The sequence below is a fragment of the Toxotes jaculatrix genome, chromosome 22 (genome assembly GCF_017976425.1).
Source record: "Toxotes jaculatrix isolate fToxJac2 chromosome 22, fToxJac2.pri, whole genome shotgun sequence".
Lineage (NCBI taxonomy): Eukaryota > Metazoa > Chordata > Actinopteri > Toxotidae > Toxotes > Toxotes jaculatrix.
Genome location: NC_054415.1, coordinates 12464518 through 12492081, shown reverse-complemented (window position 1 = coordinate 12492081; position 27564 = coordinate 12464518). Strand labels below are relative to the sequence as shown.

General features: G+C 43.5%; 1 protein-coding gene across 1 annotated transcript; it reads right to left on the bottom strand.

The window, feature by feature from the left end:
* Positions 1-83: 83 nt before the first annotated feature.
* LOC121176301 (lymphoid-restricted membrane protein) lies at positions 84-26346 on the bottom strand. Its single transcript, XM_041030350.1, has 39 exons — positions 25644-26346; positions 24776-24886; positions 23545-23725; positions 22832-22890; positions 22626-22701; positions 22339-22497; positions 22137-22254; positions 21851-21901; positions 21608-21685; positions 21277-21333; positions 21057-21116; positions 20351-20415; positions 20086-20179; positions 19354-19500; positions 18686-18787; positions 17829-17980; positions 16368-16479; positions 15177-15456; positions 13716-13768; positions 11390-11486; positions 10762-10939; positions 9819-9906; positions 7587-7633; positions 7376-7464; positions 7049-7230; positions 6126-6210; positions 5935-5983; positions 5795-5822; positions 5375-5515; positions 5121-5255; positions 4881-5028; positions 4601-4641; positions 4398-4466; positions 4152-4210; positions 3782-3880; positions 2720-2848; positions 2058-2084; positions 1283-1437; positions 84-1062 (listed from the first exon to the last, which is right to left on the bottom strand). The coding sequence occupies exons 1-39, from the start codon at positions 26344-26346 to the stop codon at positions 920-922; spliced, it is 4647 nt and encodes a 1548-aa protein (XP_040886284.1). The 3' UTR covers positions 84-919.
* Between the last annotated feature and the right edge of the window lie 1218 nt (positions 26347-27564).

Sequence of the window (27564 nt, the reverse complement as noted above, 5' to 3'; positions counted from 1 at the left end):
CTGAGAACACACTTCTACTGTAGAATTGGCTACTTTATTTGTGCAAAGTTTCACGCATCTTCTTTGGAACATAGAAAAGTGTATGAAGTTGAAAACGGTGACCACCACAGCAAGAACTTAGAGGAAAATTAAAAAAAAACAAAAAAAAAACCTTTGGTGTTAAGTTATAATTCTACCTTGTTACAGTCTTAACAAAAATAAACAGATATAAACATTTCCCCACTCAAGACTAATAAACTCATAAATATAGATTTTGAAAACACTTAAAAAAAAACACTTGAAATCGAAGTTTTATTACCAGTGTTTATAGACTTAAAAGAAATAAATGAAAGGAATGAAAAATTCCATTTAAAAGGCTGACAGTCATCCTGCATCCTCAAGTGCATGAAATGTGTTCAAAGAGCCACATGGCACAATAGGAGCCATTGTCCATGATGTTTGTCAATGGAAAACTGCGCTGCGGCCCATTGAATGACTTGGTAGATCAGTGCTATTGTTCTGCTTAAGCCGTGACCTGATTGGTCAGCGTTCTGTCAGCTCTGATGACTGATCAAGCCTGATTTGACATATTGCGTCGGGTCCAGGTAGACAGTTGCCAGCAGCACTGATAGTAAAATTGCACCACCTGTAACTTCTTCTTCTCTTAAAACACAGACACACGCATTCGCACACACAGACTAACTAATTTAGCAAACGTGATGTGACGTATAAAATCCTCCATAGGGTTAACTATCCCCTGAGGACTGGCCAGTGCTGTCAAAAAGAGTCTTATTTTAGGATTCTTCAGGCACCAATAAACATCCAAATAGCTTCTGCTCAGGAGTGGTGCACTGTCCTTTCTTCATCACCACCCCAGTGAACAGAAAATCTCTGAAGAAGGCCGATGGGCGATTGCACCATCCACCCCGGTTCTCAGGGGCTAGACGGGGGGCTGCCCATTGTGGCGGAGCCCTGTGTAGGGCCACAGCAGCTGCTGGATGGTCATCCAGGAGTCCCCAGTCCCCACTGGGGCGGCATCTACGGCTGGCTGCATCACCAGGCTGGCCAACAGAGCCAGGAGACCTGCAGGGGATGATAAAGGACTGGATTTAGGGAACGCATCTATGGAAGAACTTGGCTTGGATGTTGAAGAAGAGACGTTTAGGCTTGTAACACCTTCAGAAAACTCTTCAGACATTTGTTATGAGAAAAAGGCGATTGTTTATTTCCGTTGCTGTCAAATCCAAGTTTGGAATTATCTAAATTATCCATAACACAGCTACTACTGACAAACTGAGCGTACCTGCCAGCACCACCACCATGGCCAACCAAAGCCAGAGCCCCCTGCTGCCTCTGGCTACGGCTGCTGCTGCAGCTGCCCGGGAAGAGGTCAGGCTGTGGGGCAGAGACTGGGACATTCCTGGGTCTGTAGACGTGGGACTGGAGGAAGGGCTCGGACTGGAGGAGGGCAATGGAAGAGAATACGATGTTACCACAAGATGGATAGAAAATGAGACACGAGAGATGGACGGACACTGAGAAAAAAACAGATAAATGATAAAGCAAGAGAGCAAATAAGTTACCAAAAATGACAGAACAGTGTCTTGACAACACTTTCTTGTAAAACCTGTGGGTCATTTGTGGTAACTTATGCAATGAATGGCAGGGGATGAATTAACTACAGCGTGGTGCAAACTAAAGTTGGCTTCAATTAAGTGCATTTTACCACCTGTCTCAAACAGCGTGAAAGATACAAAACCATTCTCATCATCTTCATCAGCATAATGAAAGAGCTTTCAGCAGTACAGTTAATTGCGGTTAGCATGGAGCAATGACTGGTTAGGCAAAGGCAGCAGACGATTTTGGCCTGGAATATGTCAACAGTAGGAGTGCTGCTTCAAAACACTCTGCATCCAGTATGAGAGTCAGTACAAGGTTGTAAGTGGCCTTTGATTGGCACTCCTACCTCATAAATACAGGCCCTTTGCATGCGTCTATAGGGTTTTTTTTTTTTTTTTTTTTTTTTTTGGACAGATAGAATTCACAAGCACTTTGGATTCTCCTCCCTTCACACTTACAGCATTACAAACAGTTCATCCTGACTCCTGAGGGAAGTGGAGGGAGGAAAAGAGGAAAGGAAAGTTCAGAACAACACATGATCTGCTTGCACAAAATACTCAGTTGTCCCCCCACACACACACACAAACAAATGCAAGTGTATTAGTGTGCACATAAAATTGTTAAAGTGGCTGAACATGTTAGTAAATGACAGAAGACTAAGCCCGGTAGAGATGCATTAGTTATCAGTTAGATGCTTTGCACAGTGCGAGTCAGGACTTGAGATCCATGCATGAAATCACATGGCTTCCAATATAATTTGAAAGGCTGACATACACTGATCTCAAGTCAGTTAACAGCTGAAGGGATCGGTTCATTTCTGGCCCTTCCAGTGAAAATCCTCTGTAAACATGATTAAAAGCCGCTGAGCCCCTGGAGCAAAGAAGAAGCTAGTCCAGCACAGACCCATGTAATGAAAGAGTGCCATCACTTAGGAGGTTCCATATACTCACCCAACTGAACTGATAAAAAATATTTAATACCAGAAAACATTCACTTTGCAGCTACTGGAACCTCTGTACAGCTAAATGATGAACTCTCCCACTATGCAGCTAGCCTCTTAGCTTTGCTGGCAGAAAGTGGTGCTGCAGTGGGCTAGTAGTGGGTATTTGGTTGGACTAACGTCTTGAGGGGCAGAATGAGGGAGGTGAGTTTGTTGCCCAGCTCACTGAGACTGGACCTCCTCCTCTCTGCCAGCGGCTCCGCCTTCTGCTCGTCCTCCGACTGGCAGTTGGTGCTGTCGCAGGCCGTCCTGTGGGCACGCGTGGGTCAGGCATTCACAAACACACACACTGTTCAGTTGCACATTCAAATACAGCATACTGTATGTGCACATGCCATGCCCACATGTACATTTCATGCGTATGCAGGCAACACAAGCGAGAAGATGCAAACATCCTGAAACATTCGCTAATGTACGTTCACCTGCTGTACATAAAGTTAGTTTTTGAGAATTCCCTGATAAAATCATGTTCGAAATAATTTCCTACAATATAAGAATGCATGCCCAGCAATACAAATTACATGCTGCAATATTATATCATGAACCCACAAAGCAAGTTACCAACCTTTCAGATATTTGGAGAACATTTAAAGTGTTTGATTCATATGATCTGAGCTTCAGTTTTGGATTAGCTCGTCAAACAGGGCCAATATTCCTTTCATTGTCCAAACATATGAAAGCAAATGATGCCATTAAAAAAAAAAAAAAAAAAAGTCCATAACGTCTCTTACTTTACATTTTCACAAGGAAAAACGTGCTATATTTGGAAAATGTTGCAAAAAGATGTAAGCTTCTGATAAACGCTTTCCCCATGCGAGGATGGACCAGATACATTAAAGATGGCTGCCGGGTGGTTTGACATCATCGCTGCTTTTCCCTGCTCTCAAAGGACAATGCTGCTGTTTTGAGTTTGTTAAAGCTGTCTAAGCCTGACCTTAGAATGACAGAAGTTATTTTCAAATAAAAATTGTTCCATATAACATCCCTGGCAAAGTTATTGGAAGAAATGTAAACTTGACCAAGACAGAAAAGAACGGACTAAAAGTTCCCAGTATTCTCTGCTACCAGACGTACAGTCATGATGTCAAACCACTAAGCTGCCATCTTTATGCATCTGCGTCCACTGTGACAGAGCTTGTGCGGCGCAGCCAGCGTGGTCTCCTTCTCCTCGGCATTTCTTACCCCTTCATCATGAGAGAGGGCTCTTCAGTGTCAACCCAGGCCGCAGAGCTAACAAAGCGCTTTAGTGGGGGGCGCGCCGTGCTCTTCCCTGCCACATTCCTGAAAACCACCATTATCACATCGGTGCATGATAACAACAACCCTCATGTCATGGTACAGCAGACCTCCGTGGCTTGAATAAAACAACCACAGGCAATAGCCTTCCACACGCCTGAAACAAAGCTGGTGTGTTTTCAAAGTAAAAGAGTCATTTACACAGTCCTCGTGTTTTTACTGTAACCCCTTCACAGACAGACTAAATCTTGTTTAACTACTTGACATCCTATAATGTAACAGTAAATTAAACACGCACACATTACATAACACCTACCACGGGGATCGCCTGGTCAGTCTCTCTGTTTCAGCCTCTGAGCCGTCTTGTGTCTTGGCCTGGAAATCACACAGTTTGAGTCATGATCACGTGAACAAAAATGCTCCTTTGCACAACTTAAAGCCAGTTTCCATGTGGACCAATAATTCTGTCATATTTAACACTGACTAAAATCTTAACTGGTTCGGACGCATAACTCTCAGTACAGATGGAACAGCACTTAAGCGATGGCAGTGTCATCCTCACCATATCAAAGTGCATGTTTCCTCCACCGGAGCGGGGGATCGCTGCTATGCTGACCCGCCGGGCTGACGACTATGAGGGGATTCATGGGAAAATTAATTAAAATGAAAAAATCCCCCCCCCCCCAAAAAAAAAAACACATACATGCACACAATTAACACATAAAGGCAACATAAATCCTGAGAAATGCATCATGTGCAGCTCACCTTGTAGTACTGTGATGTTTGCTTCTTGCCACGGAAGTCATCTGGACAGAGGAACATGTCGGTTACTTTGCGTGTACGCAGTTTATTACATGGAGGTTCCACTTTTAATAATCCATCTAATTATCCATTTTAGGGCCTAATGAGTATTTGGTATTTAGCTTAACAATCGTCAAATTTAATATATTGAATAACGGCACAAAATAACAGCTAACTGTGACATGAGTTAGATAGACAGATAGTGTACTGCATGTTGCACCCTGACAGACTGAATGTGTCCAACCTCTTTCTGTTTGTGATCCAAACGACCTCTCGTTCTGCATGAGTGTCTCCCTCAGCTCCAGCAGCTCAGCGTGCTCCTTGGTGTACATCCTCCTCAGGTTCTCCACGTGCTGGATCATCACCTCCACAGCCTTCCCAATGCGACTCTCCTGATATTCACAAACACAAAACTCCCTTGAATTATCAGAGTCAATTTATCTTAATCAAAAGACATTAAAATTTGTTCCGATCCTGTGCTCACCTGGTGAATAGCCCCCAGCATCTCAGAGCGACTGGACACCCTGGTCATGGACTGGATGAGGATATCTAAGTTCTTCTGGAGTCTCTGGATGATCTCCATGGACTGACTGTCATCATCACACAGAGGAATCAAGGCCTGGGAGGAAAAGTTAGGTAGAGGGCAGACTGAGAATCTAAATACAGTTACACCTGGCAAAATAAAACTCTGTTGAAGCAAAACTTAAGTTGTCCATCCACAGATATACGGACGCTGACCTGCAGTAAGCCCTGGCAGCTGGACACCTCCCTGCGGACATTCTCCTCAGCCAGGTCACGTGACCTCTCCTCCAACCTGAGTCTCTTCTCCAGGGTGAACATGTCACACTTGAAGCCCAGCGCCAGACGCTGGAACTCTGCCTGAAAACACGAAGGAAGACTTTTTAAACTTGAAGCCTGGATTTAATCCCTGGACAAACAGCATACGTTGTATTATATTCTGCCGGACTTGATGACCATTTCAGAAAACTCTTTATTTAAGATTCCCCAGTCAAAGACATCACTACTGTGTGGGCAGAAAATGGACAGAACCATTAACTTTGAATAGTTATACCTTCAAACTTAACAAGAAGTAGCCCAAAGTTACTCATGCTATCAAACACATAAAAACACAGCTCCAAGATCTAGTGGTACACATACCTCAATCTCCTTGTCACTAGGTAACAGGCTGCAGATAAAGAGAACAGTTAGGACTCTGTGACAAGACTTGTTACATGCACACATGGATAATAATGGATTTGAACTATAAATTGAGTTACTGTGATCATTTAGTGCCTTACCTGTTCCTGTCCTCTTTAAAGCTGTCACTGTTGTCAGACATCACTGACGCTGGAGAGAGATGATAAATGATAAATGGTGCAGTCACCAGTTCAAGCATAGGGACTAATTTAGAAATTCAATTCAACGTTGTATCAAAAGGAAGAGAGTAATTCATGTCTATGTTTGTAGAACATGAATATATCTCACATACATTCCCTCCCATTGGTCATGCTGGTCTCGCTTTGGTCGTCTTGAACCTTGTGCTCCTCGATGGCCTCCATGCTGCGCGACAGCTCCTGCAGGGTCCGGACAAACATTACTGCCTCCCTCTGCTCCCTCTCCCCCTCCTGCTCTCCTTTTGACTGGGATCCCTCCATTCTCACAGTCATCTCTACATCCATACTGCTCCCTTCACTCGCCCCCTCCCTTCTCTCCATTCTCCCTCAGAAGCCTTCACATAATGAAGGTGGATCGTGAAGATTCGCAGTAGCTGGCAGAGCAGCTGACTCTTGATTCTAAATGATCTGATCCTGAGTGGAGCTAAAATGAAACTATGCTCTCTCTTCCTTACTCCCTCTCTGTCCCTCTGTCCCTCTCTCTCTCTCTCTCTCTCTCTCTCATACACACATGCACACACACTGACACACACTCACATAGCTGGAAAGACAGCATTTCTCTTCAGGTCACAATGTCATGTTGAAAGAAGATACCGATGGCATAATCTCATCCCTGCCAAACAAATTTAATGACACCGGCTCTGTTCACCATGATCCTGGTGTTTAATCAGATCTCCTCTAAACTTGTTTAAACTTGCTTAAACTAAGAATATTATAAAAGACAAAATTAAGGGCTTAAGAACAGAAAGCAAAAGAAAAACTTGATAAAGAAAAACAAGATTTTTTTGTTTTAAGCTAAATTCATAAATGAAGAATTGAAAAGAGAGTAAAACAACATAAAAAATATTAACTCTGTCAGACTACCTCGCCTTCAAATAAAACTACATTTATTACAAAACCAGTTGACAACAATAGATTAAAACTGATTAAATATCTAAATCTATTGGACATAAAAGCAGTGCTCAACAGTAGTAAAAGGAAAGACGTGAGAATAAAGAGGGAGGAAAGCAGGTCTTACCAGTTCCCTCTTATTTTTGCCACAGTCCTTTTTGGCCACATTATCTGTCGATTGGCTGGGGTCAGAGGTCACGCTGCCCATGCCACTCCCTGATTGGCTGTGGCGCGTGAGGGATGATCCAGACTGAGGAGAGCTGCTGGTAGACAAGGTTGTCGCTCTGCTGCTATTGAGCCGGTCTGTCCCTGGAAGGTGGAGTCAGTGTGTGTGGGTGGTCGAAGTTACTCATAGATGCAAGAAGGCATAAATAAAAAAAACCAAACAGCTTGGAAATATCAGATTCTCGCTTTATCTCTGTCATACACACAGACGTGTTGGTTTTCATCCTACCTGCCATGCTGCCCGCTTCTGTCGGAGCCTCGGCGGCACTGTCCTGCACACTCTCCTCCTCTTCCACCAACACAGGTAGCAGGCTCGTGCTGGAAAACACATGCAGTTCACCTTCACACAATAACACTAACAACATTTTAAAGCACAGAAAGGTGGCTTTTAGAGCTGATACAGAGTTGCCTGAGCTGACGACTGATAGTCAGTCACTCACCTGTCCTCCGCTGCTGATCTGTCTGCCAACTGGTCCTGGCTCAGGCTCTGAGATGGACAAAAGGGAAGGAACACAAGGAGGGAGGGGGTGAGAAAAAGACAGGTGGCCTTGCAGCACATTTTTTTTGACCCCCATTACAAGAAACAGTCAATGATTGAAAGGCGTACGTACACATATGTTCATATACGTGTAGCGTACCTGTCCCATGGCAGTGAACTGCTATCTAAGCTGTAGAGAGTGTGGAAAGGAAAGATTGGGCTGATTCCTTATATAATATGAAGCTTCATGGAGAGCCCTGCAGCTCTATGAGTGTGTGACTGTGTGTGTGTGTGTGTTGCTGAGAGGGGTGCTCAGAGAACACGTTAACACTGGCACAGTGCTGCACAAGTAGTGGAGGCGGACTGCATGCACACACACATACACAGTCGTGTGAACACACACATACACACAATGGAGTAAGGTGAGTGCTCAGCGCAACGCAATAGGATATTGTGTAAGGAGCGTACATAACATCCGCTTTGACACTGCTCAAAAATAGGAGAGGTTACCTTACCAGTTCACTGAATATGAAACATTTACATCCAGAGCAACAGTGGAGCAAAATAAAACTAAAATCATTAGAAGCATCGTTAAAATGGAATCAGATTTGTATCCAACGTATTGTTTATTATTATTTGAATTAATATTCTTGCTGGGAATCTATATTCCAAGATTTAAAAAAAAAATCAAAACATGAGTTAATACCATCTCATACTGAATAATTTTAAAATGAAAATCTAAATAGTGAGATAATATTGTGTTAAGAAACAATGCTGTGCCCACAGCATGGATGTGGACAAAAGCCCAGTGCAAATGTCTTCCATTTACAAGTAAAACTACTATTTGAATACATCCAAATGTTTCTGTTCAGTAGACGCTCTCAGCTTCTTGTCTTTGCTAGCAGATTAAAACCAGGAGCTTTGATTTGGCTGAAAACTGTTTTTTTTTTTTTTTTGATTGAGCTTCTATGTGTGTAAGTGTTAACATACTGAACACACCTTCAGCATCAGAGCCTGTATTTCTCAGTTCAGTTCAGACTATCTCTCAGTGGGGTGGAGGGGGGTGGGGGGGGGGGGTGGCTGTGAGACTCCTGCAGGTAGGAGACTAAATAAAACAAGCTGATCGATCTCTCAGCAGGACACAGAGCCGACTGTGGTGAAACAGCATCACGACACGAGCCAACAGAAACCTCTCTTGTTTTCTGAGATGAAAACGCAGCTAGCTCCTCTGAGGCTGTATGTAATTATCATGACACAACCTTATTGTAAAGACCATGCATCAAAGCAGCTCATTGTAAACACTAATTGGTCCACGCAGACAGAAAATACAGCAACATCCAGTGTGTCCAGGCGCTTGCTACTGGGCTTTTGGAACATGGCTGTCAGCCTTTTGATAAATTCTTCTGTTTTTATGTAACTGTTTATAATCACATTCGGTCAGTTGAGAGAAAGAAAACTAATTAACAACAGTTTTGATGGTCAGTTCATCGTGTTAGTCTTTCAACTAGTCAAACTAAATGAATAATCTGAAAAATTAATCTGTGCTCTAGGAAACTGAGGCAGGTGTTTTTCACTTTCGTGCTGTTTTTCTGACATTTAATTAACAAAACTTCTGATCAGTTCATTAATCATCTTAATACCAAAAACATGAATTAACTAAACCTAATGAATCTATGACATTTCATCCTTCGGCCAGTTGATTATCTGCCCTGAACTGACATCTTCTCTTCTCACTGCCTTTCATGAAGAACTGTGTCGAACTGTTAGGAAATCTGAGGCATTTCAGCTTGAAGTAAACACTTTAGTAAGAAATATTATAATATACTTGCCTCCTTTGGCAGCAGAGTTCAGAGAAGCTGATAAGCCATTACTCCCTGTGCTGGAACAGTCAGTAGAATGATGGCTACCTGATTCTCTGATCTTTCCCTTCATTTTACATTTAAATCCCTGCCCTGTCTTCTCCTTGAGGATTCCCTCTCAACCTTTCTGAAGAAAGAACTCCGCCCCCTAAACACACACACACACACACACTTTAAAACACGCCTATTCTTTCTCTGTTAAGATGCTGAAATTGCAGAGAGAAACAGAAAGAGACAGAGTCAAAAAAAGAGGAAGCAGTGGGGAGCTAGTACTACAGAGAATAGAGGAAGCTGTTTTCCCTGATGCCTTTAAACACTTCCCCTCTGGTACTAACCTTAATACGGCTCATGTCTCCCGTGCTCGAGTCCACCGCGCCGTCTTTCTCCTCTGCACCCCTGTGGTCCTCACTGGTCGGCTGGGTGCTGAACCCCAGGTGAAAGGTCAAAGGTCAACTGTCAAGCTCTATCCATTTTCTCACCTTTGATTTACACTTGCGTGCTTTCTTGCCATTTAATTACCCAAAACTGTTAGACAAACAGACAGAGATGAGGAACAGCCCTCGTCTCTCTGTAGGTGGACTGTGCCCATGCAAAGCATGGTTGCAGAGATACCAATTAGCCTGCACACTCCTCCTACAGCGAGGAAAACACCCATTTGACTAGCAAATGAGGACCAAGTCATAGGGAAATGACGAAACTCAGTAAAATGGTGACTTCAACTCTGACTACTGTAAATACTGATAAGACCTGCCGACTTCAAATCTATCAGGGAGAGTTTATACTGCTATGAAAATTAGCCAGGATGCTGGGTGAGGTTGTGCGGTAAAGTCACTTTCCTGACTATGGAAGCTTCTGTTTTGTGCCCCTTATTTGGGAACTGAACAGGAGTGTCTGTGGACAATGATCCTGTTTAGTTGTCCAGGACAGAGGAGACTTATGATCAAGAATGCTGAAACAGAGATGGTTGCTTTAGAGTTTGTGTTTGTGCATGCTTATTTTCTCCTAATGTATAACCTGCTGTGTCATGCCATGAAAAAAAACCACTGCCCTTTGTGCAGTGATCCCTCCCTCACATACACTCTCTAAATGCCACTATGCAAAAAAATAAAATTTTAAATTTTAAAGTTTTCTAAATATGCAACAAAAAATAGAATATCAAAAAATGCATAAATGCACTCTGCAATATTTGATATTAATTAGAATTTCCACAAGGAAAAATACAGTCCAGAATTCAAATGTCCAGTCTGTAAAATACAATAATAACTTGTTTTTATTAACCTCTCTCTCTGGGTAATGGTCTCATCTGGTCCAGGTGATGTGCTGTCAGGAGAAACCACCTCGGCTGCCGTGGGAGGGGTGTCGCCAGGTGTGACCGTTTGATCCTGTCCAGGTGAGCTGCTCAAACTTTGGGATGGACCCTCAGAGTGAGACCCTGCAGCCCCAGAGACTTCTGCATCTGGTGAGACAAGAAAAATGTTTCCTCTGTAATTACTTTGTCAGTGTCATAAGAGCGTGATGGTTGGTGCACTGCAGGGTAACAGGTTATTGTGTATGCTATGAACAGTAATGCAGTTTTGCCTCACAGTACATATTTTTACGAAGTGGTCTTGCAGCTCTGGATTACAAAAAAAAAAAAAACAACAGAAGTGATGTTCACTCTGTGGTATTTCGTAAAGTTTGACCTTTATCTTGCAAGATTTAGTAAAGTCTTCTCCCCTCTAAACAAACAGCATACCAAGTGAGTCAGGACATGACTCACTCTGAAGTTGTAAATGCAAACAGCAGAGCCGTAGACTCGCTGACAGTAGGGGGAGAAGAAAGGGAAACAGAGAGATGGTGAGTGATCTACATAGAGAGTGAATTACAGAGAGAGAGAAACAGAGAGAGAGCGAGGCGGAGGCCTTACTGTTCTCTGAGTGGGATGGATCAGGGAGAGCATCCGCCTCTGGTTGTCTAATGCTGACAGCTTGTGAGTGGGCGCTCAAAAGCACTGCTGCCTCTTCCTGAAAACACACACACACACAGAGAAACAAAATGATAAATATTCAACAAAGCAAAGGGGTGAAAAGGTCAAATAATCAACGCACATTACCCATGTACCAAACAGCAGGCCCACAGTCAGTCAACAGAAACAAATCTTTGTCAGATGAGATGGCATTGCATAAGAAGCCAACAAACTCCAACAGCTGATAGTCAGGCGTAACATTCCCGATCAGAAAGTGAAGGAAAGAGTACGTGATTAGCCTGTGCAGAATGCATGTGAGACACATTTTGGATAATCCCCTCTGTTACCAATAACAACAAGTTCTTTCCCCTTTTACTCTCAGTGTGATCTTAACATTTCATCACCGTCATTCTATATAAGGAAGAACACAGCTTCAGAACAAGCAGTCTGCAGTCTGCTGCCTGTGAGGAGAGGATGTGAATAATGATACATGACGAGCTATTTGGTAGGCAAATGGCAAAAAGATAAAAAGAAAGAGTGCAGAAGCTAAGAGAGGAGAGAAAAGCAAAAGCGTGTAACGTTGTACATTACACTGTGCATTCAAATTATAATTAGGAAACAAAAGCACAATTCACAGATACTGTATTTAAGTATTCCTACCTTCCAGGCAGTCATTGTTCCCATTCATACAAAACAAACTTGCAGAGATTTAAAACTTGAGGATAGTCCATCAGGGCGTCTGAAACTGCTTAAATCCATCCCTATTGATGGTGCGTTCAAGGACATTCCCCTATCTGATGTTTGAAACTGAAGGCTCTGAAATTTAAGGTGCAAGAGCATTCTTGACTGAGCTAACAGGAAGAGTTTGCACGAGAGTCACACCGTGCAACATCACACCATGCAAGTGTGAAAAAAAAAGTGTGAGAAAAATGCATGAATGCATGGCAGGCTACATGTGCACCGTGATGATATGATTACCCTTAACTTTTAACTTTCAAGAATAAAGAAGATGGATGGATGGAGGGTTAAAATGTGCCCACAACAGCCAAACATGGTCCTTTAAAGTGTCATTTTAATCTGCCTTTGCAGCTGTGATTGATCATAACATTAAAAACTTCCTACTTCCTTACCACAACTAAACAGGAAGTATATGGTTATATTCCCAAAACAGCAGAGATCGGTATGCCAAATCAAACATTTTTTAAACTTAAATTACGGAAGGTACACTGCACATCAGATCTGTTCCAGCACTGTCCTGCACTCAGCTGTCAGCCCTGGCAGCTGCCTCGTACATCTGCAATCATCTGCTGCGGGCCTCTGAGCAGCTGATAACTAGCACAAGAGAACATCAGCAGCAGTTGTTGTTCAGGGTGAAGAGAATCATGACCTGTATTTACTGGGCTATTGTGAGAATTCAAAGCCACACACTGTCAGTAACTTCATCTAACCTCCACAGCGCTGTGGCTCAGTGGAAATCTCTTGTCCTCTGTACAGGTGAAATTAATCCTTAGCAACGAATTGTTAGTTGAAATCCTGGCTTTTCTACATAGTTTTCAGTTTGTCAGCTTATAGTTTTTTTCCTTTAGCTGCAGTAAAAGCTTAAAAATCCACATGAGCAATGAAGTTTTCAATGGACGACAAAAACTTCTCTTGAGATTGTCAATATCAACATGTTTGGTGAACTGAAAGGGATCTTGATTCTAAACCAGGAAATCACAATTGGATGAAAAGCTCTGTTATACTTATTACATATTCCTGAAATCCCTGCACTAAGCTACAAGCACATGGCTTTCCCCAAAGTTCAAAATGGAATTATCCTCTGATAATCACGTGTGAGCCATCACAAATCAGTTTGGGGATGTGGTTTCCAGAGAATGAAATAAGAAGTCTGGGAGTTACATTCAGTTTAGCCATATTTAAAAAAAACCCTTGAGTTTATTTTAGAACAACTTCAGTCTGGTATCACACTGTATAGTCACGCAACTTCAGTTAGCAACAGGCGACTGGGAAGGAGACTCGTGATATTCCTGACAAACTTTACATTTATTTTGAAATTCTACACCTAGCACCTGAAAGAAATGAGGGTTTTCTGATGTTTACTTGTCAGTGTTTTAAGGACAGCAGAATGCTCCACTAATAAAATGCAAGTTAAAGATTTCAGTCATTGACCACTGAACTACTTTTTTAAGGTTTATGCCGTTTTAAGAAAATATTTTTTCACGGCGAGAGTCTCACACTATATATCAACCTCATCCCCTGACAGAAACATTTCACAATTTCATTTTACCTGCACAGGTTGACAGTTCATCTCTGGCTCTGACTCAGTGCAGGCTGCAGCGTCTGCGAGACGAACAAAGAGGAAGAACAAGAGAATAAAGGAAATATAAATCAGGAAAAAAAATGTATGTATGTAGGAAAGGTGAGACTTGGGAGAAAAAAAAAAGGACAACACAAAGAAGCTGTTCATTAAAAAACCCAAACCCTTCTCCCCATCCCCCCCGGAGCCATAAAAGGTCAGACTGTCTATTATGCAAGGCACAGTGTTGAGGGAGGGGCAGAGGAGTTAAAATACCTTGCATGGCTAAGGTGGCATTAATGACCACATTTGCACTCTCATTTTCTGTGTCTCTGCCTTCCAGCCACTCATGCAGGCAGAGGAATGGGGGGGATTACTGAGATCACTACATGGACTCAGACCAGTCTTACACCTGGCCATAGAAGGACCTTGAGGAAGAGAGGATTTCACGTATTGTGAGGACACACGCACACACTCACTCTCACTCTGACACACAACCTTTAGAAACCCAGGGCCACAACATCCATAGAAGGAAGGGGTCTACTTCCAAGGGCCTCAGAGTGTGTGTGTGTGTGTGTGTCCTTACAGAGAGCGAGTGTGTACTGTACTGGTGCTTCAAGGGTGGCTGAGTGCCCTGTGACTCCTATGGATTACAGGGGGATAATCCACTCTTTCTCTCCCTCAGTCACACACACACACAAATCAACACTCATAGACAATAATGGCATCTGTAAGCTGCGGTTGAGCAACAGAGTTTATCCTGTGAAGGACTTCGTAAGACACTGTGCAACCTGCAGCCTGGGCAAGTGTGTGGCATCTTTTATTAGTAGGTCTATATTAAAACCTGTGATTTTTGGCTTCACAAAAGGGACTTTAGACTTTGCACAAAAGGGACGTCTACTGCAACAGCCACATTTCCATAAGCTGTAAACAGTAATCTTTAAATTTGGCAAAATGTTTGTCTGCAGTTTTTACATTCAAACTGCTATTTCAATATTCCCCTGAAAAGAAGACGCACAATGCATTAGCTCACATTCTTGCTGCATGAGGCTAGCCCAAGGCTTATTTTTACTGCTAATCCCGCTGAGTTTGGTTCAGAGCAAGGAACATGGTGAGCACGGGGGTCACGACAGGGCTAGAAAAATATTAAACTATACTTAGCCCTATTTGGCTTTACTTTGAGAGGTTCCATTTGGCTCTGGGATAAATCTGCTGTCCACTGGATACTAAAGGCTTAAGGGAGGCTCCTCAAAGATCTCAACTTTCCCAGAGATGATTCAGAACATTTAATCTGTGAGAAAACAATGTAAAATCAACAGCTATATTTTATTGTTTTTGTCAATAAAGTTATATACCATCGGAGAATAAATATGCAATAGTCGCTAAGCAGTTCAAGTGTTGAGCCGCTGTTGCCTGATGGTTGTTAACATCCATCTTGGTGTCCACACTCACCTTGATTGTGTCCCACTGCGCCCTGCCCAGGCTGGGCGTCCCCAGAGAGGGCAGACAAAGGAGTCGACGTGTCCCTGACTTCTCCCTCTCCCGGTGTATCCACCACCATCCACCTCTCCTCCCCTTCCTCTTCACCTCTGTCTGTTAATTTATCCACGGTATCCTCAGGTCTACTGTCTGCTCGGCCGTCCGGCACCCGGCAATTCCTCTCCGCTAGCTCGTTCTTCAGGAAGTCTTGGAGGGCGAACTCCTCATCCCAGTCCAAGTCTCCATCTCCAGGCTAAAAAAAAAAAAAGGACACAGAAAGGAAAGTAAGACAAAATGAATGCACAGGTGAGATGGAAAAAACTCACCAAAGCTTTAGTACAACAAATCCCACTGTGGCAAAAACCATGGGTGAGGCTGGAGAATTAAGTAATGCAGAGCTGCAGGAACTTATAGTTTGCTGTTCATAGAAAATACTCTTCCTGAACCACTGAAAGATTGTCAAGAGCTTTATGGAGTGAAAGCCGTCAGTTTGTTTATTAATAAAACCGAAAGAATTTTAGCACAACAATGGTTTTTTTCTCTTATCCAGAGCTACACTGAATCCATCATTTCAAAGTGAGAGCTGCATTATTTGTTGACAACATGGTTCCTGTATGCAAATCTATCCACCTCAGCACAAAGCTCATTATGTTTCGCAGTAAAAAACAATGGTGCTGTAATGGAAATGTTAAAGCGTGTGTCAGTGCATTGTGTGCAAGGAGCGGTGCGTAGGTATGTGTGTGTGTGCGTGTGTGTGCGTGTGTGTGTGTGTGCGCGCACGCGCAAATGCACGCATACACGCACACAAACACGCTGAGTGCGAGCCGCCAACCCACACTCAGCTCTCTTCTACCAGATACTCCATCTGTCTGAATACAGTATGAGCTCTGGCACTGCTTTCTAAGCAAACCATCCAATATTATTTCTATTATGGTATCTGAACACTAATGCAAACAAAAACACATGCATGTGAATTATTAAAATGGAATGTATTATAAAGCTGATTTGACTTTCAATCCAGTTTAAATGGTGTAATTTAAACTGGTTCACCTCCCTGAGGGTGCACATGTCATTCAGACTAAAATATTACTAATGTGAATAGTGTATCCAAGTAGTTGCTGCTGTTTATTAAATATAGGCGCCCTTTCTTCCTTCCTCTCTAACCTCTTCCTCTGGTGCAGGTGTCTGGCATGAGGCCTCTCTGCTGTCCTGGGGTGTCTTCAGCTGCTCCAGCTCCTCGCACAGCTGCCGCTTCTGGTTCTCCTGCTCCTGCACCCTGCGCACAGTGAGTGATACAGAACCCGTGGTGGTTAAAAACAGCCGAGGGACTGTTAGCTGTCCACAGAGTTAGAAAAACGCAGGCACAGAGATCCTGCAAGACAGCACATTGGACATACTGTACCCAATCCGCAGGCCCATGCAGTGTCCCATTCTGTTGCCCAGGGTGACCAGCGCCAGTTCTCTGACTGGCCCAATAACGATTCCTTCACTTCACAGTTTCTTAGATCCAGTCTCTGCCCGACCCTCTAATCTCAGACTGCACACAGGTTCCCAAATGTGTCCTACAAAGTCCTAATCCTAGCTCTGTCTTAAAATCCAGTCTTGCTCTGAACAGTCTGTATTATCCCAGACACTCCAGAGCAGGAGGTAGAACTATACCTACAATCAACCCTCTTCAGTTTTTTTTTCTCCCTAACAATATTTAAGTTCCTGAGTTCACCCTGGCAACAGAGCACCAGTAAATCCCAGCTGTGGATAGCCTGACCAGTTCTCCCTCTGTGGTCTGACACTGTACCACACCGGCTCTGTTATATATCTGAAGGGGATGGCCGTCTCCATGAGCACACATACAAACAGACACACACACACAGCTCAGGAAAAAACTCATCCACACACACACACAGTCAGACTGAAGTCCAGAAATGGTCCAGACCCAAACCTAGTGAGGTGGGCTCTTTGAGGTCACTGAGGTCAGAATGATTGACACATCTTTCCCCCACTCAGTACAAGTGACTGGCCAACTGAGACAGAGCACTGGAGAGCAGGGACACCCACTTCAGAGACAACTGCAGAGTAGTGTGTGTGTGTGTGTGTGTGTGTGTGTTATTTATGTAGATTGATAAAGTTTTGTAAATGTGAACCTCTCAGAGGCAGAGCTCCTCCTGGGGCAGAAATAACTTCACTGGTTGCATGAAATCCTCTCTAGCTAAGAGAGAGCATTTTTCTCAGTTACCAATTAAGCTGATAGATTTAATCAGCTTCTGGCTCTCTTACTAATGTCTTCTTCAGTGGTGTCAGTATTACCTTACTTAGCCAGAAAATTTAGCACTGCCTACGAGGGTTTCATTCAACCAATGAGATCACTGCCGCTAAAAACAACTCTGCCTCAAAGAAATGTTTTCTTACCTTAAAGTCAAGTTGTCTTTAATCAGCCAGCACAAGATTCAGTGCAGTTCTATTCTCTTCCATCTTCCTCTGGTATTTCACTTTCATCTTCCTCTGCTCTCATAACAACATCACTCACTTCAGCTGCGTTCAGCAGCTCACACATTTCTGACTGCCCACTTCTTTTCACTCGCACAGCCACAGATACGCAGGCAGTGCCGACAACAAAAATCTGCTCACCTGACTGAGAGGTGGAGGATCTCGGTACGGGACCTCCTCATGTTACTGGCCATTTTGATCAGCTCCTTCTCCAGGGAGTCTGTGTATTGGGCCAGCTGGTCCAGGCTGAGGGCCCAGTCCGCCCTCCTCGAGTCCAGCTCGGCCTGCACCGTCTGTGGGAAGACAAGGCCAAAAGGGGTCAGCCTCTCAGCCTGTGTGAAAGGACGCAGGCTGCCACGCAGCCTTAATGGCTGAGTGTCTCCAAAAAGTTCTGACACCTAACTGACGAAATCTTTCCCTGTGAGCCAGCGCACTGAAGAACAAACAGAAGACAGACTTATACTGGTACAGCTCAGCTCCACTAATGATTTCTGTCTCATTTGGTATGTTTACTGCTGTATGGCAGTACGTGGTTAATGAATGCAGAGTGCCAACAATGCAGGACGAAGGGTGGGTGAGGGAGAGAGAGAGAGAGAGAGAGAGAGAGAGAGAGAGAGATGGAGAGATACAGAAAGTCGGAGGGAGGGAGGGAGGAGGGGAGTGGGCTGTGTTCATGTGTTCACTGACTAAACACTTCTTGGATGGGGCCTGTTGGAGAGTTATATAAGTGAGAGATCTCTAGAGAGGAGAGATAGTGGGTGGAGAGGAGAGAAAGAGCAGATAGATAGAGAAAAGGAGTCCAACAGGTGAAGAGAGAGGAAGATAGAGATCGCATTATATAATTTTGTGATTCATATAAAAAGGGAAAAAGGGCTGAGACTGCCATTTTCAGCCTTAAATCAGACAGTATGCAAACAGACAGGAACTTTTCTTACGATTAGTATCATAGGAAATTTGTGTGTGTGTGTGAATGTGTGTGAAAGGCTTGTTTATCTGACCTGAAGACTGGTGTCTGTGTTGCCCCTTGGCTGTGTGTGGTCATCCAACAATCCTCTAACTGTGGATAAGACAGACTCGGTTTCGTTCCTGAAGTCCCTTTTCTGAGAATCAGAAAGAGGAGGCATATTGTGTAAGAGAAACGCAATGACACACAATACAGAAAATCAGAAATAAAAATAAAGTACACAAAGTTCAGGTCACAACTGAGTCAGAAAGGCAAAACATTTACGTGTATTTCATTCATAAACCTAATGTGATACGAGGCTAAATGTGCCAAAATAATCTCAGTCTGGCCTCAACGGTTAGGCAGATACAGCCAGACAAATTGACAAGTGACTAACAGTGAGTCCAAGTCAGGTCTCTAGTGTGAGAGAAAGAACAGTCATTTCTCAACAGTAACCACACTGTGGTTCACTAACTGTTAAGTTGTCTTATTTATCTTGTAGCATCTTATAGCTGAAGCTACAGACAGGAAATGGTCACTTTTAACTGCCTTGCAAACAGGTTCAATTTGCAGCTCAAGCTCCTCTAAAGTTAGTCTTTGTAACAGAATTATGTCGAATGCTATAACTGATGCCATACCGTTTTTGTGTCGATTGGGACAGAGACAGTTTATATAAGTCAATGTCCACTGAGGCTGCACACATGCTTAATCAAGCTTGGTTACCAGTTTGTTTAGAAGGCTCTTGAACTCCAGGGCCATGTGTTCAGGACTGGGTCCCTGCAGCATCAGCAGCACCTCCCTGTCCAGCGTCTCATCGAGCGGAGAGGCCAAGCTCATAGTAGTGGACAAATGGTCGACTCCATGTGCAACCTGTGGTAGATAGCAACCCAATAGCGATACAAACTAGTACAAAGGACACTTAAAACACAGTTGGCATCAGTGTAATCATGACACAGACACTGGATAAGTACCTAGCATGTGAAGAACAGCATGTAATGTTAACACAGGGGTTTGTATTGTGTGCAGAACATGTGGTATGCCCTACAGTTTGTGGAAGAGGAATCTTCAGGATTAATCACCTGCCTGCAAGCATAGAAATTCTCAGAACAGCAGCTGGGATCAAGGGCACTATAAATTGAGATTGCATAACAGGGCCATTACTAGCTGTGTCTGCTGAAGTGGCTGGTCGATGTGAATATGGTGTTTCTGTGTAGGGTGCGTTCAAGTTTAAATGTGCAACAGTTCCTTGCTGCTACAAGGAAGATGTACAGGAGTTCCCATAGCCACGCTTTTTTGCTATCAGGAGTAAAATACCACAAGACAAGAGACTGAAATATGAAATTAGGATACATATCCAAAGGTAAGACAAAATGAGAGAAGGAGGAACAGATGAGAGGGAACATAAAAGGAAAGCTGTGCGAATGAGACAGACAGCCAGAGTAGGGGAGTGCTGACCTCCAGTGGTGACTGTGCCAGAGCCAGTTCTGTCTGCAGGGATCCTGAGCTGCTCTGGTTCAACCTGTAGGCCACTGATAAGGACAGACCAGCCCTGTGAGAGGCAGGAGGAGGAGAGGTGAGGTACAAACACATCACAAACATAAAGACCTGAACAAAAAAAAACAAAAAAAAGTGGCTAATGTATACTTCATTAGTAGAAACTCAACCCTCACTGTCAACATCTGAAATGCTCCCACTCCCAGGTTGTCCTTGGGTTACTTACCCAGCCAGGTCTGGATGCATCATCTGCATCTGGTTCTCCAGCTTGTTCTTGTCTGCCCTCAGCAGCTGGAATCAACAACAGAGAAACCAACCATGACTCAGTCCGTCCCATTAGATATTTCTGATGTCAACCACACAGCATACCCTGTCTCCACAACAACACGGCTGTAAGCTACGAGATCTGTGTGCGGAGGGACAGCAGTCGGTCTTCACGACCAGAATGCTACTAACACATGCTGATAATTACACCAGCACAGTGGAGACAGCAAAGAACTGCCTGCATTGTAAAAATACTCAGTTATTCTGCCTGTGTTAAATTACAAAAGCACATTTGGCTTTAAAAATGTGACTGTTTTTCCTCAATTTTCATATGGAAATAAAATTGATACCTTAAGTTCATAATCATGTTAATCAATATCTAAGTGTTATAATATTTTGTGATCTTCTGTGTTTTTTTTGTTCTAATTTAACAGAGATTTTCCAGTGTTGTGCATAGAAAACTGGTGAGAATCACAGCCTGATTTGTGGTGGAAGTAGACCAAATGGTTGATAAGCGGCATATAAAAATGGCAGCATTGGCATGAGGCAAAAACACAGCAAGAGATCGGGAACATATGAAACCAGCAGAAGATCTCTGAGAAACTAGTAGGAGTTGTTGATGCATTGAAGTTAAAATAATGATACGATGTGAAGTCCAACACACTGACCTCTGTGATGGAGGAGTATTCCTCCACCGCCGCCTTCAGCTCATCTATCTGTCTGCTCTTCTGTAAAAGGAGGCAAAAGATACAAGACCAGTTTGAGTTTTGCAGACAAATGCAAAAGCTGACAAGATTCAAGACGTTTTACATAAAAAAAATGATCAGAACTGTCACAAGGAGGTTTTCCAGTGACAGTAAAATGGATAATGCCAAATAAAGCACTGACCTCATGTATCACAGCTTCCTTTTCACTAACGACAGCATCAAATGAGTGAATTTGCACCTGAGGGCAGGGAAAGCGTAGTTATATAACAACATAAAGAAAGCACGGTCGACACAGCATTTATAATGTCCCTGAGACAGATTTAAAATGCAATTGTCATTTTGTGAGGAAGGAAGGAAGGAAGGAAGGCAGATATAAAATCAAAATGCCCAAGCACAAGGAAGAATGAATGAGAGAAGGACACGGTGTGAGAGAAGAATGAAGAGGCAGAGTAGAGATGTGATAATCCAGAGTAAAACGTACAAATGATTTTGCAGGGGGCAGTAAAAGGTACCTGAAGGTCAGCGTTAATGTCACACAGCTCTGCTATTCTCCTCTGAAGCTCGTCTGTCTCCATGGTGACCTTGAAGTTCTGAGGAGCCATCAGAGGCGAGTTAGCACGGCCATTCGCACCCATTCATGAGCAAACTTTTCACGAACGACAACAAGCTATCTACGGGTGGGTGAGTACTACTGATGCCCTGTTGATTTCTCTATCAGCTGCTTTGACAAAAGTCGTCTTCAGACAGTGAAGTACCTCTTCCTGAAGAGAAGCAATCTTGGCAATGAGACTCTGGTTTTCTCTCTCCTGCAAAGAAGAAAACCAGTCAATAGCAGGTATGGTAACACATGCTCGGTCCTCGACTTAGAATATTACCAAACACCTAAATACACATATTACATTATATACACATATTTGTTTTTTTTAGCTGCAGAGTAAGAATAAATCCCCTGTAACAAAACAACACACACATGCCGTCTCTTAGCATGTGAGCAGGATGCATTTTTATAGATACTCTATGTGCTGCCTGAGTCTGACTGACCACATGTTTGCTGTGTGCAGAGGCTCGGGCTCTGCCTTCCTCTGTACAGCTCAGAGTTGCCTTCATCTCCTCCACCTCCTCCTTCAGCATCTTCTCCTTCTGGGCCAGCTGCTGGTTACTGTGCAGGAATAAAGAACATGGATGGAAAACAACAAACCAGCGTGTGCTACAGTAAATCTGCGAGTATGCAAGAACATCTTACACCCTGGCCTGGTTGCGTAGATCCTCATTCTCCTCTGCCAGCTTCTGGTTGCTGTCCTCCATGCCTTCCACCACCTGCTTCAGCTTCCTCACCTCCTCCTGGAGCTTCTGGTTACTCATCTGCAGGTCAGCAACGCAATACACCAGCTCTGACGTTTCACTGAGAGGGGAAACACACACACATACAGGCATAACGTATCTCAGCTTAGTCAACTCTAAAAAGAAGTACAGGGATAGTACGGCCCATTTATAAAGACAATGTCACTGTTTCACACACATATTACTTACAATTCTGCTCTGGATGCCTCCCCTCCGAAGGCCTCCAAGCTTCCTGAGGTCATATTGAGCAGCATGGACCTCTTGGCTAATGCACACACAGACACGCACACACATCCAAAACACACAATTAAAGCTCCAGGCATCATCAAAATTAGATGTGTGTACAATACAAGGAAATGAAAAGCAAACATGTGAGTGGTTACATGCATGCTCACCAGACAGGCTGTCTCTGAGTTTGACTGAGTCTTGAGAATTGTCATCTGTTGGCTCTTCCCTGAGACACAACATGAAAATGTGCACTATCAGTCACTTTCATGATCTCCTTGTGTGAGTCCTGCAGTCATGCACCATGGTGTTACTCTAGGACTCCGTCTCATGTGTTTGAAATGCAGCACTGATTAGTTGAACTGTTTGGTTGTTGGAATTTTTGGTACTCTCAGCTCTCAGCTGACTCATCATCTACGCAATGTACACCAGAACGTAACGGTAAAGATGAATCATGTCTCACAGGTTTGTTACTTCCATAAATAGTTAAATGATTATAGTTTAAACAGCAAATATTTTGACATTCACTTTTGACCCCAGAATCTGTGTAATTCCTGTAATGCTGCCTTGAGAATAAAGGAGATTTCTGAGACACGCTGTTAAATGGAGACACTCTGTTGAAACTATGGGATAAAAATTATCAGCAGTAATCTCTCATCTGATTCATAACCCGCCTACACAGCTCCATCTACTTGCATAACTCCAACTGAATATGGTCGTGGCTCTTCTCTAAAAGGCTAAAAAGAAAGCACAGGACCAGTAAAGACAGTTTCAAAAACTAAACATTCGACCTCATAAGCAATTCTCATTTCTAAAGAAACGGTTGTGTACATAATGTGAGAGGAAGGGACGCCCTAAATTTATTTTGCACGTCTGCCTTTACCCGTTGTTGCGGCAGTCATCGATCCACTCCCTCATGACGGCATGGTAGGTGTCCAGGTCAATGGAGACATCCTTGTGCTCCGGATCCAGCATGTTGCAAAGCTCCTCCAGTCCACTGTCCTCTGAGCTGCGACTGGTGGTATGCCTCAGGTAGTCCACAATGTGAGACACGTAAACTTTACCTGAGAGGACAATGAGTGAATCAGTTCATCTTTGGGTAATCTGACCTCGTTAAAACATGAACTGTGTTGTGTACAACACATTTCAGGAGTTGCTTTGTGATGATGAGTTTGATGTAATTTACTGTTGTCGCTCACACACTTCTCCTCAATCTTCTTGTCCATTTCTACCATTGATTTTCTTCACTTTAAGACTTTAACACCTCCAGAAAATTTTGACACGTCATGACTTCAGATGTGGGTTACAGGTGTAGGCGGCAAAAGTAGTAACCATAGAAACAGTAAGAATCACAGTTAGCTTTTTTTTTTTTGCAACTGGTTTCACGCATTTCTCAGTGCTGACTCCACTCTTTAGTCTTCACACAGTTACCAGACTAAACTGTGGACTATTTTTATGTTCACATACAATACTCAAAACTGCTGAGTGTCAGAACCTCACAGCTGAAACCCATTTTAGCAAAGGACCCACTAAATAATTTTCTTTTTTTTTTTATTTCAATAATGTCTGTGATAAAAGGAAGGAAGGAAATTATTTTTGCATAAACATAGACCCAAAAAGAAAAGCATAGATCTATCACCTCAATAGCACAAATAACAAAAGAGATCACAACCTAGGATACAATCAAATGCAGGAGTGAGAGGAAAAGAAAAAATCTGGTAGGCGTCTCATTCTGGAAATCAGGAAAAATAAAAAATACAAAACATAAAAAGAAAACATTAAAGATTCTTTATCCCATACCTCTGTGACACAAGGAGGCTCACTGCAGAAAAGCATAAAAAATGTGGACAACACACAGACGTCCCTGCACAGCAGATGAGAAAACTCAAAAGATCTTGTGTCTGCCAAAGCCAACAGGCAACACTGAGACTGTACGTCTGCTGGAAGCTGAGGGAATTACTTCCTCCTTCCACACAGAAAAACACTGTCATAGTATACTCAATGACAACTAATAATTCATCATTAGGCTGCTGTAGTCAGCTTGCCGGAAGACTCTATTGCGTGACCCTTGCATTAGTGACAGTGTATGTTTGTGTGTGTGTGGGTGGGTGTACCTCGACGCTGGGTGTCACAGGCATGGAAGATGGTATCAAGCAGATTCTCCTCACATATGAGGCTGATTTCTGCCATATTCCCCTTCCTGTTTTCAGAGGCCACTGGGGTTCCTGAGAACGCACATGCAACACACACGGACACACACACCAAACACAGACTGTATTGAGTTGCGTAGCAAAGCGAGCACATGATACATTTCCCTCAGGCAGAGCAACAACTCTGTGGTACAATGGCCCGACGCAGGATCCATTACAAAGTTACATAAGGCAAGGGAGCTTGGAGCTACAGCTAATAACATTTTAGTTTTTTCTATTGATTAACCTATTCATTCTCTCCAGTCTTTCTGTAAATTAGCTGCATTCTCCTTATTCCTCTTCTCATCACTGGTATTTAGCAGTAACTATCAGAGTCACAGTTTTGCAAATCCTTAGACAAATTAAACTTGAGGTAATAAAAATGTTTAAAAAAAATAAAACATCCTCCAAGGTTGTCAAACATCCAGTCTACAACCTGAAATTTGAACCTGAAAAAGAATCAGCATTTCAAGTATTTCTTACTGAAACTAAACTGTCAGTTAGAAGAAATGACCCATTTGGTTTCACAAAATAAAATCTCAATCCAAGGTCCACTTACAAGCTTTTTCCACAGCTTTCAACAGCATCCCACGCTCCTTATCTGTAGATGCAGTTTGCTCAGCAAACAGAAAAATGTCATGTGCTGAACAAGACCATGAGATGTGGCTGAAAGATCTGGAAAAGCTAGTAAATGGACCCTTAACCCTGACTGTCCATCAGTTTTGTGTTTGCAGAAAGCATGCTGCAGCAGCAACCTGCACATCCCAGCTGGGCAGCAGCCGCTCGTCCCTACCTCCATCTCCCATTGACAGCCTTTTCACAACCAGTGCAGGGTAGGTTGGCTCGCACTCCGTCAGGTTTGTTGTGTCCGCGGAGCAGAAGTTGAGGTTGTAGGAGAGGGTGCTGCGACTCGGGGTGAAGGTACGAGACAGAGGTGGGCTCCTGCTCTGCCTCTCGCTCTCAGGCTGCACCGACTGAGGTCCTCGTGTGAATGTAAAGTAAGGGGAGTCCTTGGACTGGCCTGTGGGTGTCGAACAATACCTCTGCCATGTCTTAACTTGTCTTAAATCGCTCCCATCTGCACCTCTCCTCTCTCCCAGGGTGCTTGTGATAGTGTATGTAATGTTCGCTGGTGTAGAAGGGATACATGCAGGGGTGGAAGGGGTGGAGAGAGGGACAGAGGGACCCAGGCTGCTCCTCTGGGAAGCTGCAGAGCTCGGCATCCCCATCCCTCTCCCCTTGTCCTTCTCCTTCACCCTCTCTTTCCCCCTCTCCCTCTCCTGCTCGTCTCTGTGGAAGGCCCCTTTCTTCAGGATGGCTTCCAGGTTGTGCCTGAGGCCACACTGGGGGCTGTCGTAGTTGCTCGAGGAAAGCTTGGGAATCTGGAAAGGTGAATTAGGCTCTCGGTCACCGCGCCACTGAATGGTCTGCAGTTTGCGGCAGATGCTGTCCACGGGGTTGTGCCGACGGTTTGACTGGGGCGTGTAATAGTCCATGCTGCTGACGGCAGGGCTGCAGTGCTGGCTTCCTGGCTAGAGGAGAGGCTGAAGTCTGTGGAGAGAGGGAGAGGAGATATTTAACTTCAAGGATTAGAGGAAGGAAATGAACAGGTAGAGCTGCAGTGTCTAGTGTACAGAGACTTAATTACGAGCCATTACAGAGAAGTAAAACATGAAAGTAGCAGCTATGGGATGATACAAGCCACCTAATGCCAAACAGTTAATATTAGTCCCAAGATTCAGTCGCTCACACAGACAGAATTCATGTGACTAGAGCTGAAAATCAAGCTGAAGGCAAGAAGAAGATTGGGGGGGGGGCAGATTTAAACTTCCGTAACCACAAACTGATTAGAATGAAATTATGAGAGAAGATTTCACAGAAATGACATGCAAACCAGTCCACGAAGTTTCAGATTTGAAGTCTGAGCTTCTCAGTGCGGAAATATTAAAGATCCGTTAATCACCTAATTGGGCTGCAGGTGTGAAAACGAGCCAATAAATTAAAGAGTTTGCTCCCGAATTTACGACACAATATCATTTATTTCAGTAAAAACCTCATTTCCTCTGATTCAACTCCCTGTAGATGAAATCATTTGAAACTTTTATAAGCGTGTGGAACAATTATATTTTATTTCATCAGCTGCACGAGCACAAATGGAAGTCCATTCAAACGTGCATGAAACTCACCTTCTGTGCTGCTCCTCCAAATCCTCTGTCTGCGAGCAGAACACGTATCTATAAACAGATATTCTTGTAGGTCTTGGAAAGCGTGTAAAGCTTGTATGAGAAAGTATCCGCGCCGAAAACGTTTGCCTACCTGTCCAGATGCAAACAGAGAGCACGCGCACAGGTAGTTCGAAGCTCGGCGCTCGAGACAGAAAGGAGTTAAAAACCTCGGTGGGTGTTCACGGCTCTAAAAATGAGCCAGCACCCCCTCCCTGCGGCTCGATACGGACACAGCAACCCAACACAGGCGAGAAAAGTTTCACTGGTTAGTCCATGAAATAAAACAAACTTGGATAAAATAATTAAATAAATAGAAAACAAATATAATTTTTTTAAAAAGTAATCAGATTTCCTTTGAGACAGGGAGAACTGTGCCACTGAGATACTGCTTTGGATCTTTGGTGTCACTGCAACACAATAATGGGACTGGTTTCAACCTGAGCAATCAGTAAGCGGTTTAGCGGGGAGAATTTGAAGGTGCACAGTCGG

What these genes read in the sequence shown, in the direction of transcription:
- LOC121176301 (XM_041030350.1), bottom strand. Translation starts at nt 26,346, where the DNA reads ATGGACTATTACACGCCCCAGTCAAACCGTCGGCACAACCCCGTGGAC. An exon ending in ACTCAGAGACAGCCTGTCTG is followed by an intron (nt 22,702 to 22,831) that starts GTGAGCATGCAT and finishes TGTGTGCATTAG; the next exon opens with CCAAGAGGTCCATGCTGCTC. An exon ending in ACCATTACCCAGAGAGAGAG is followed by an intron (nt 9,907 to 10,761) that starts GTTAATAAAAAC and finishes CCTGGGGTTCAG; the next exon opens with CACCCAGCCGACCAGTGAGG.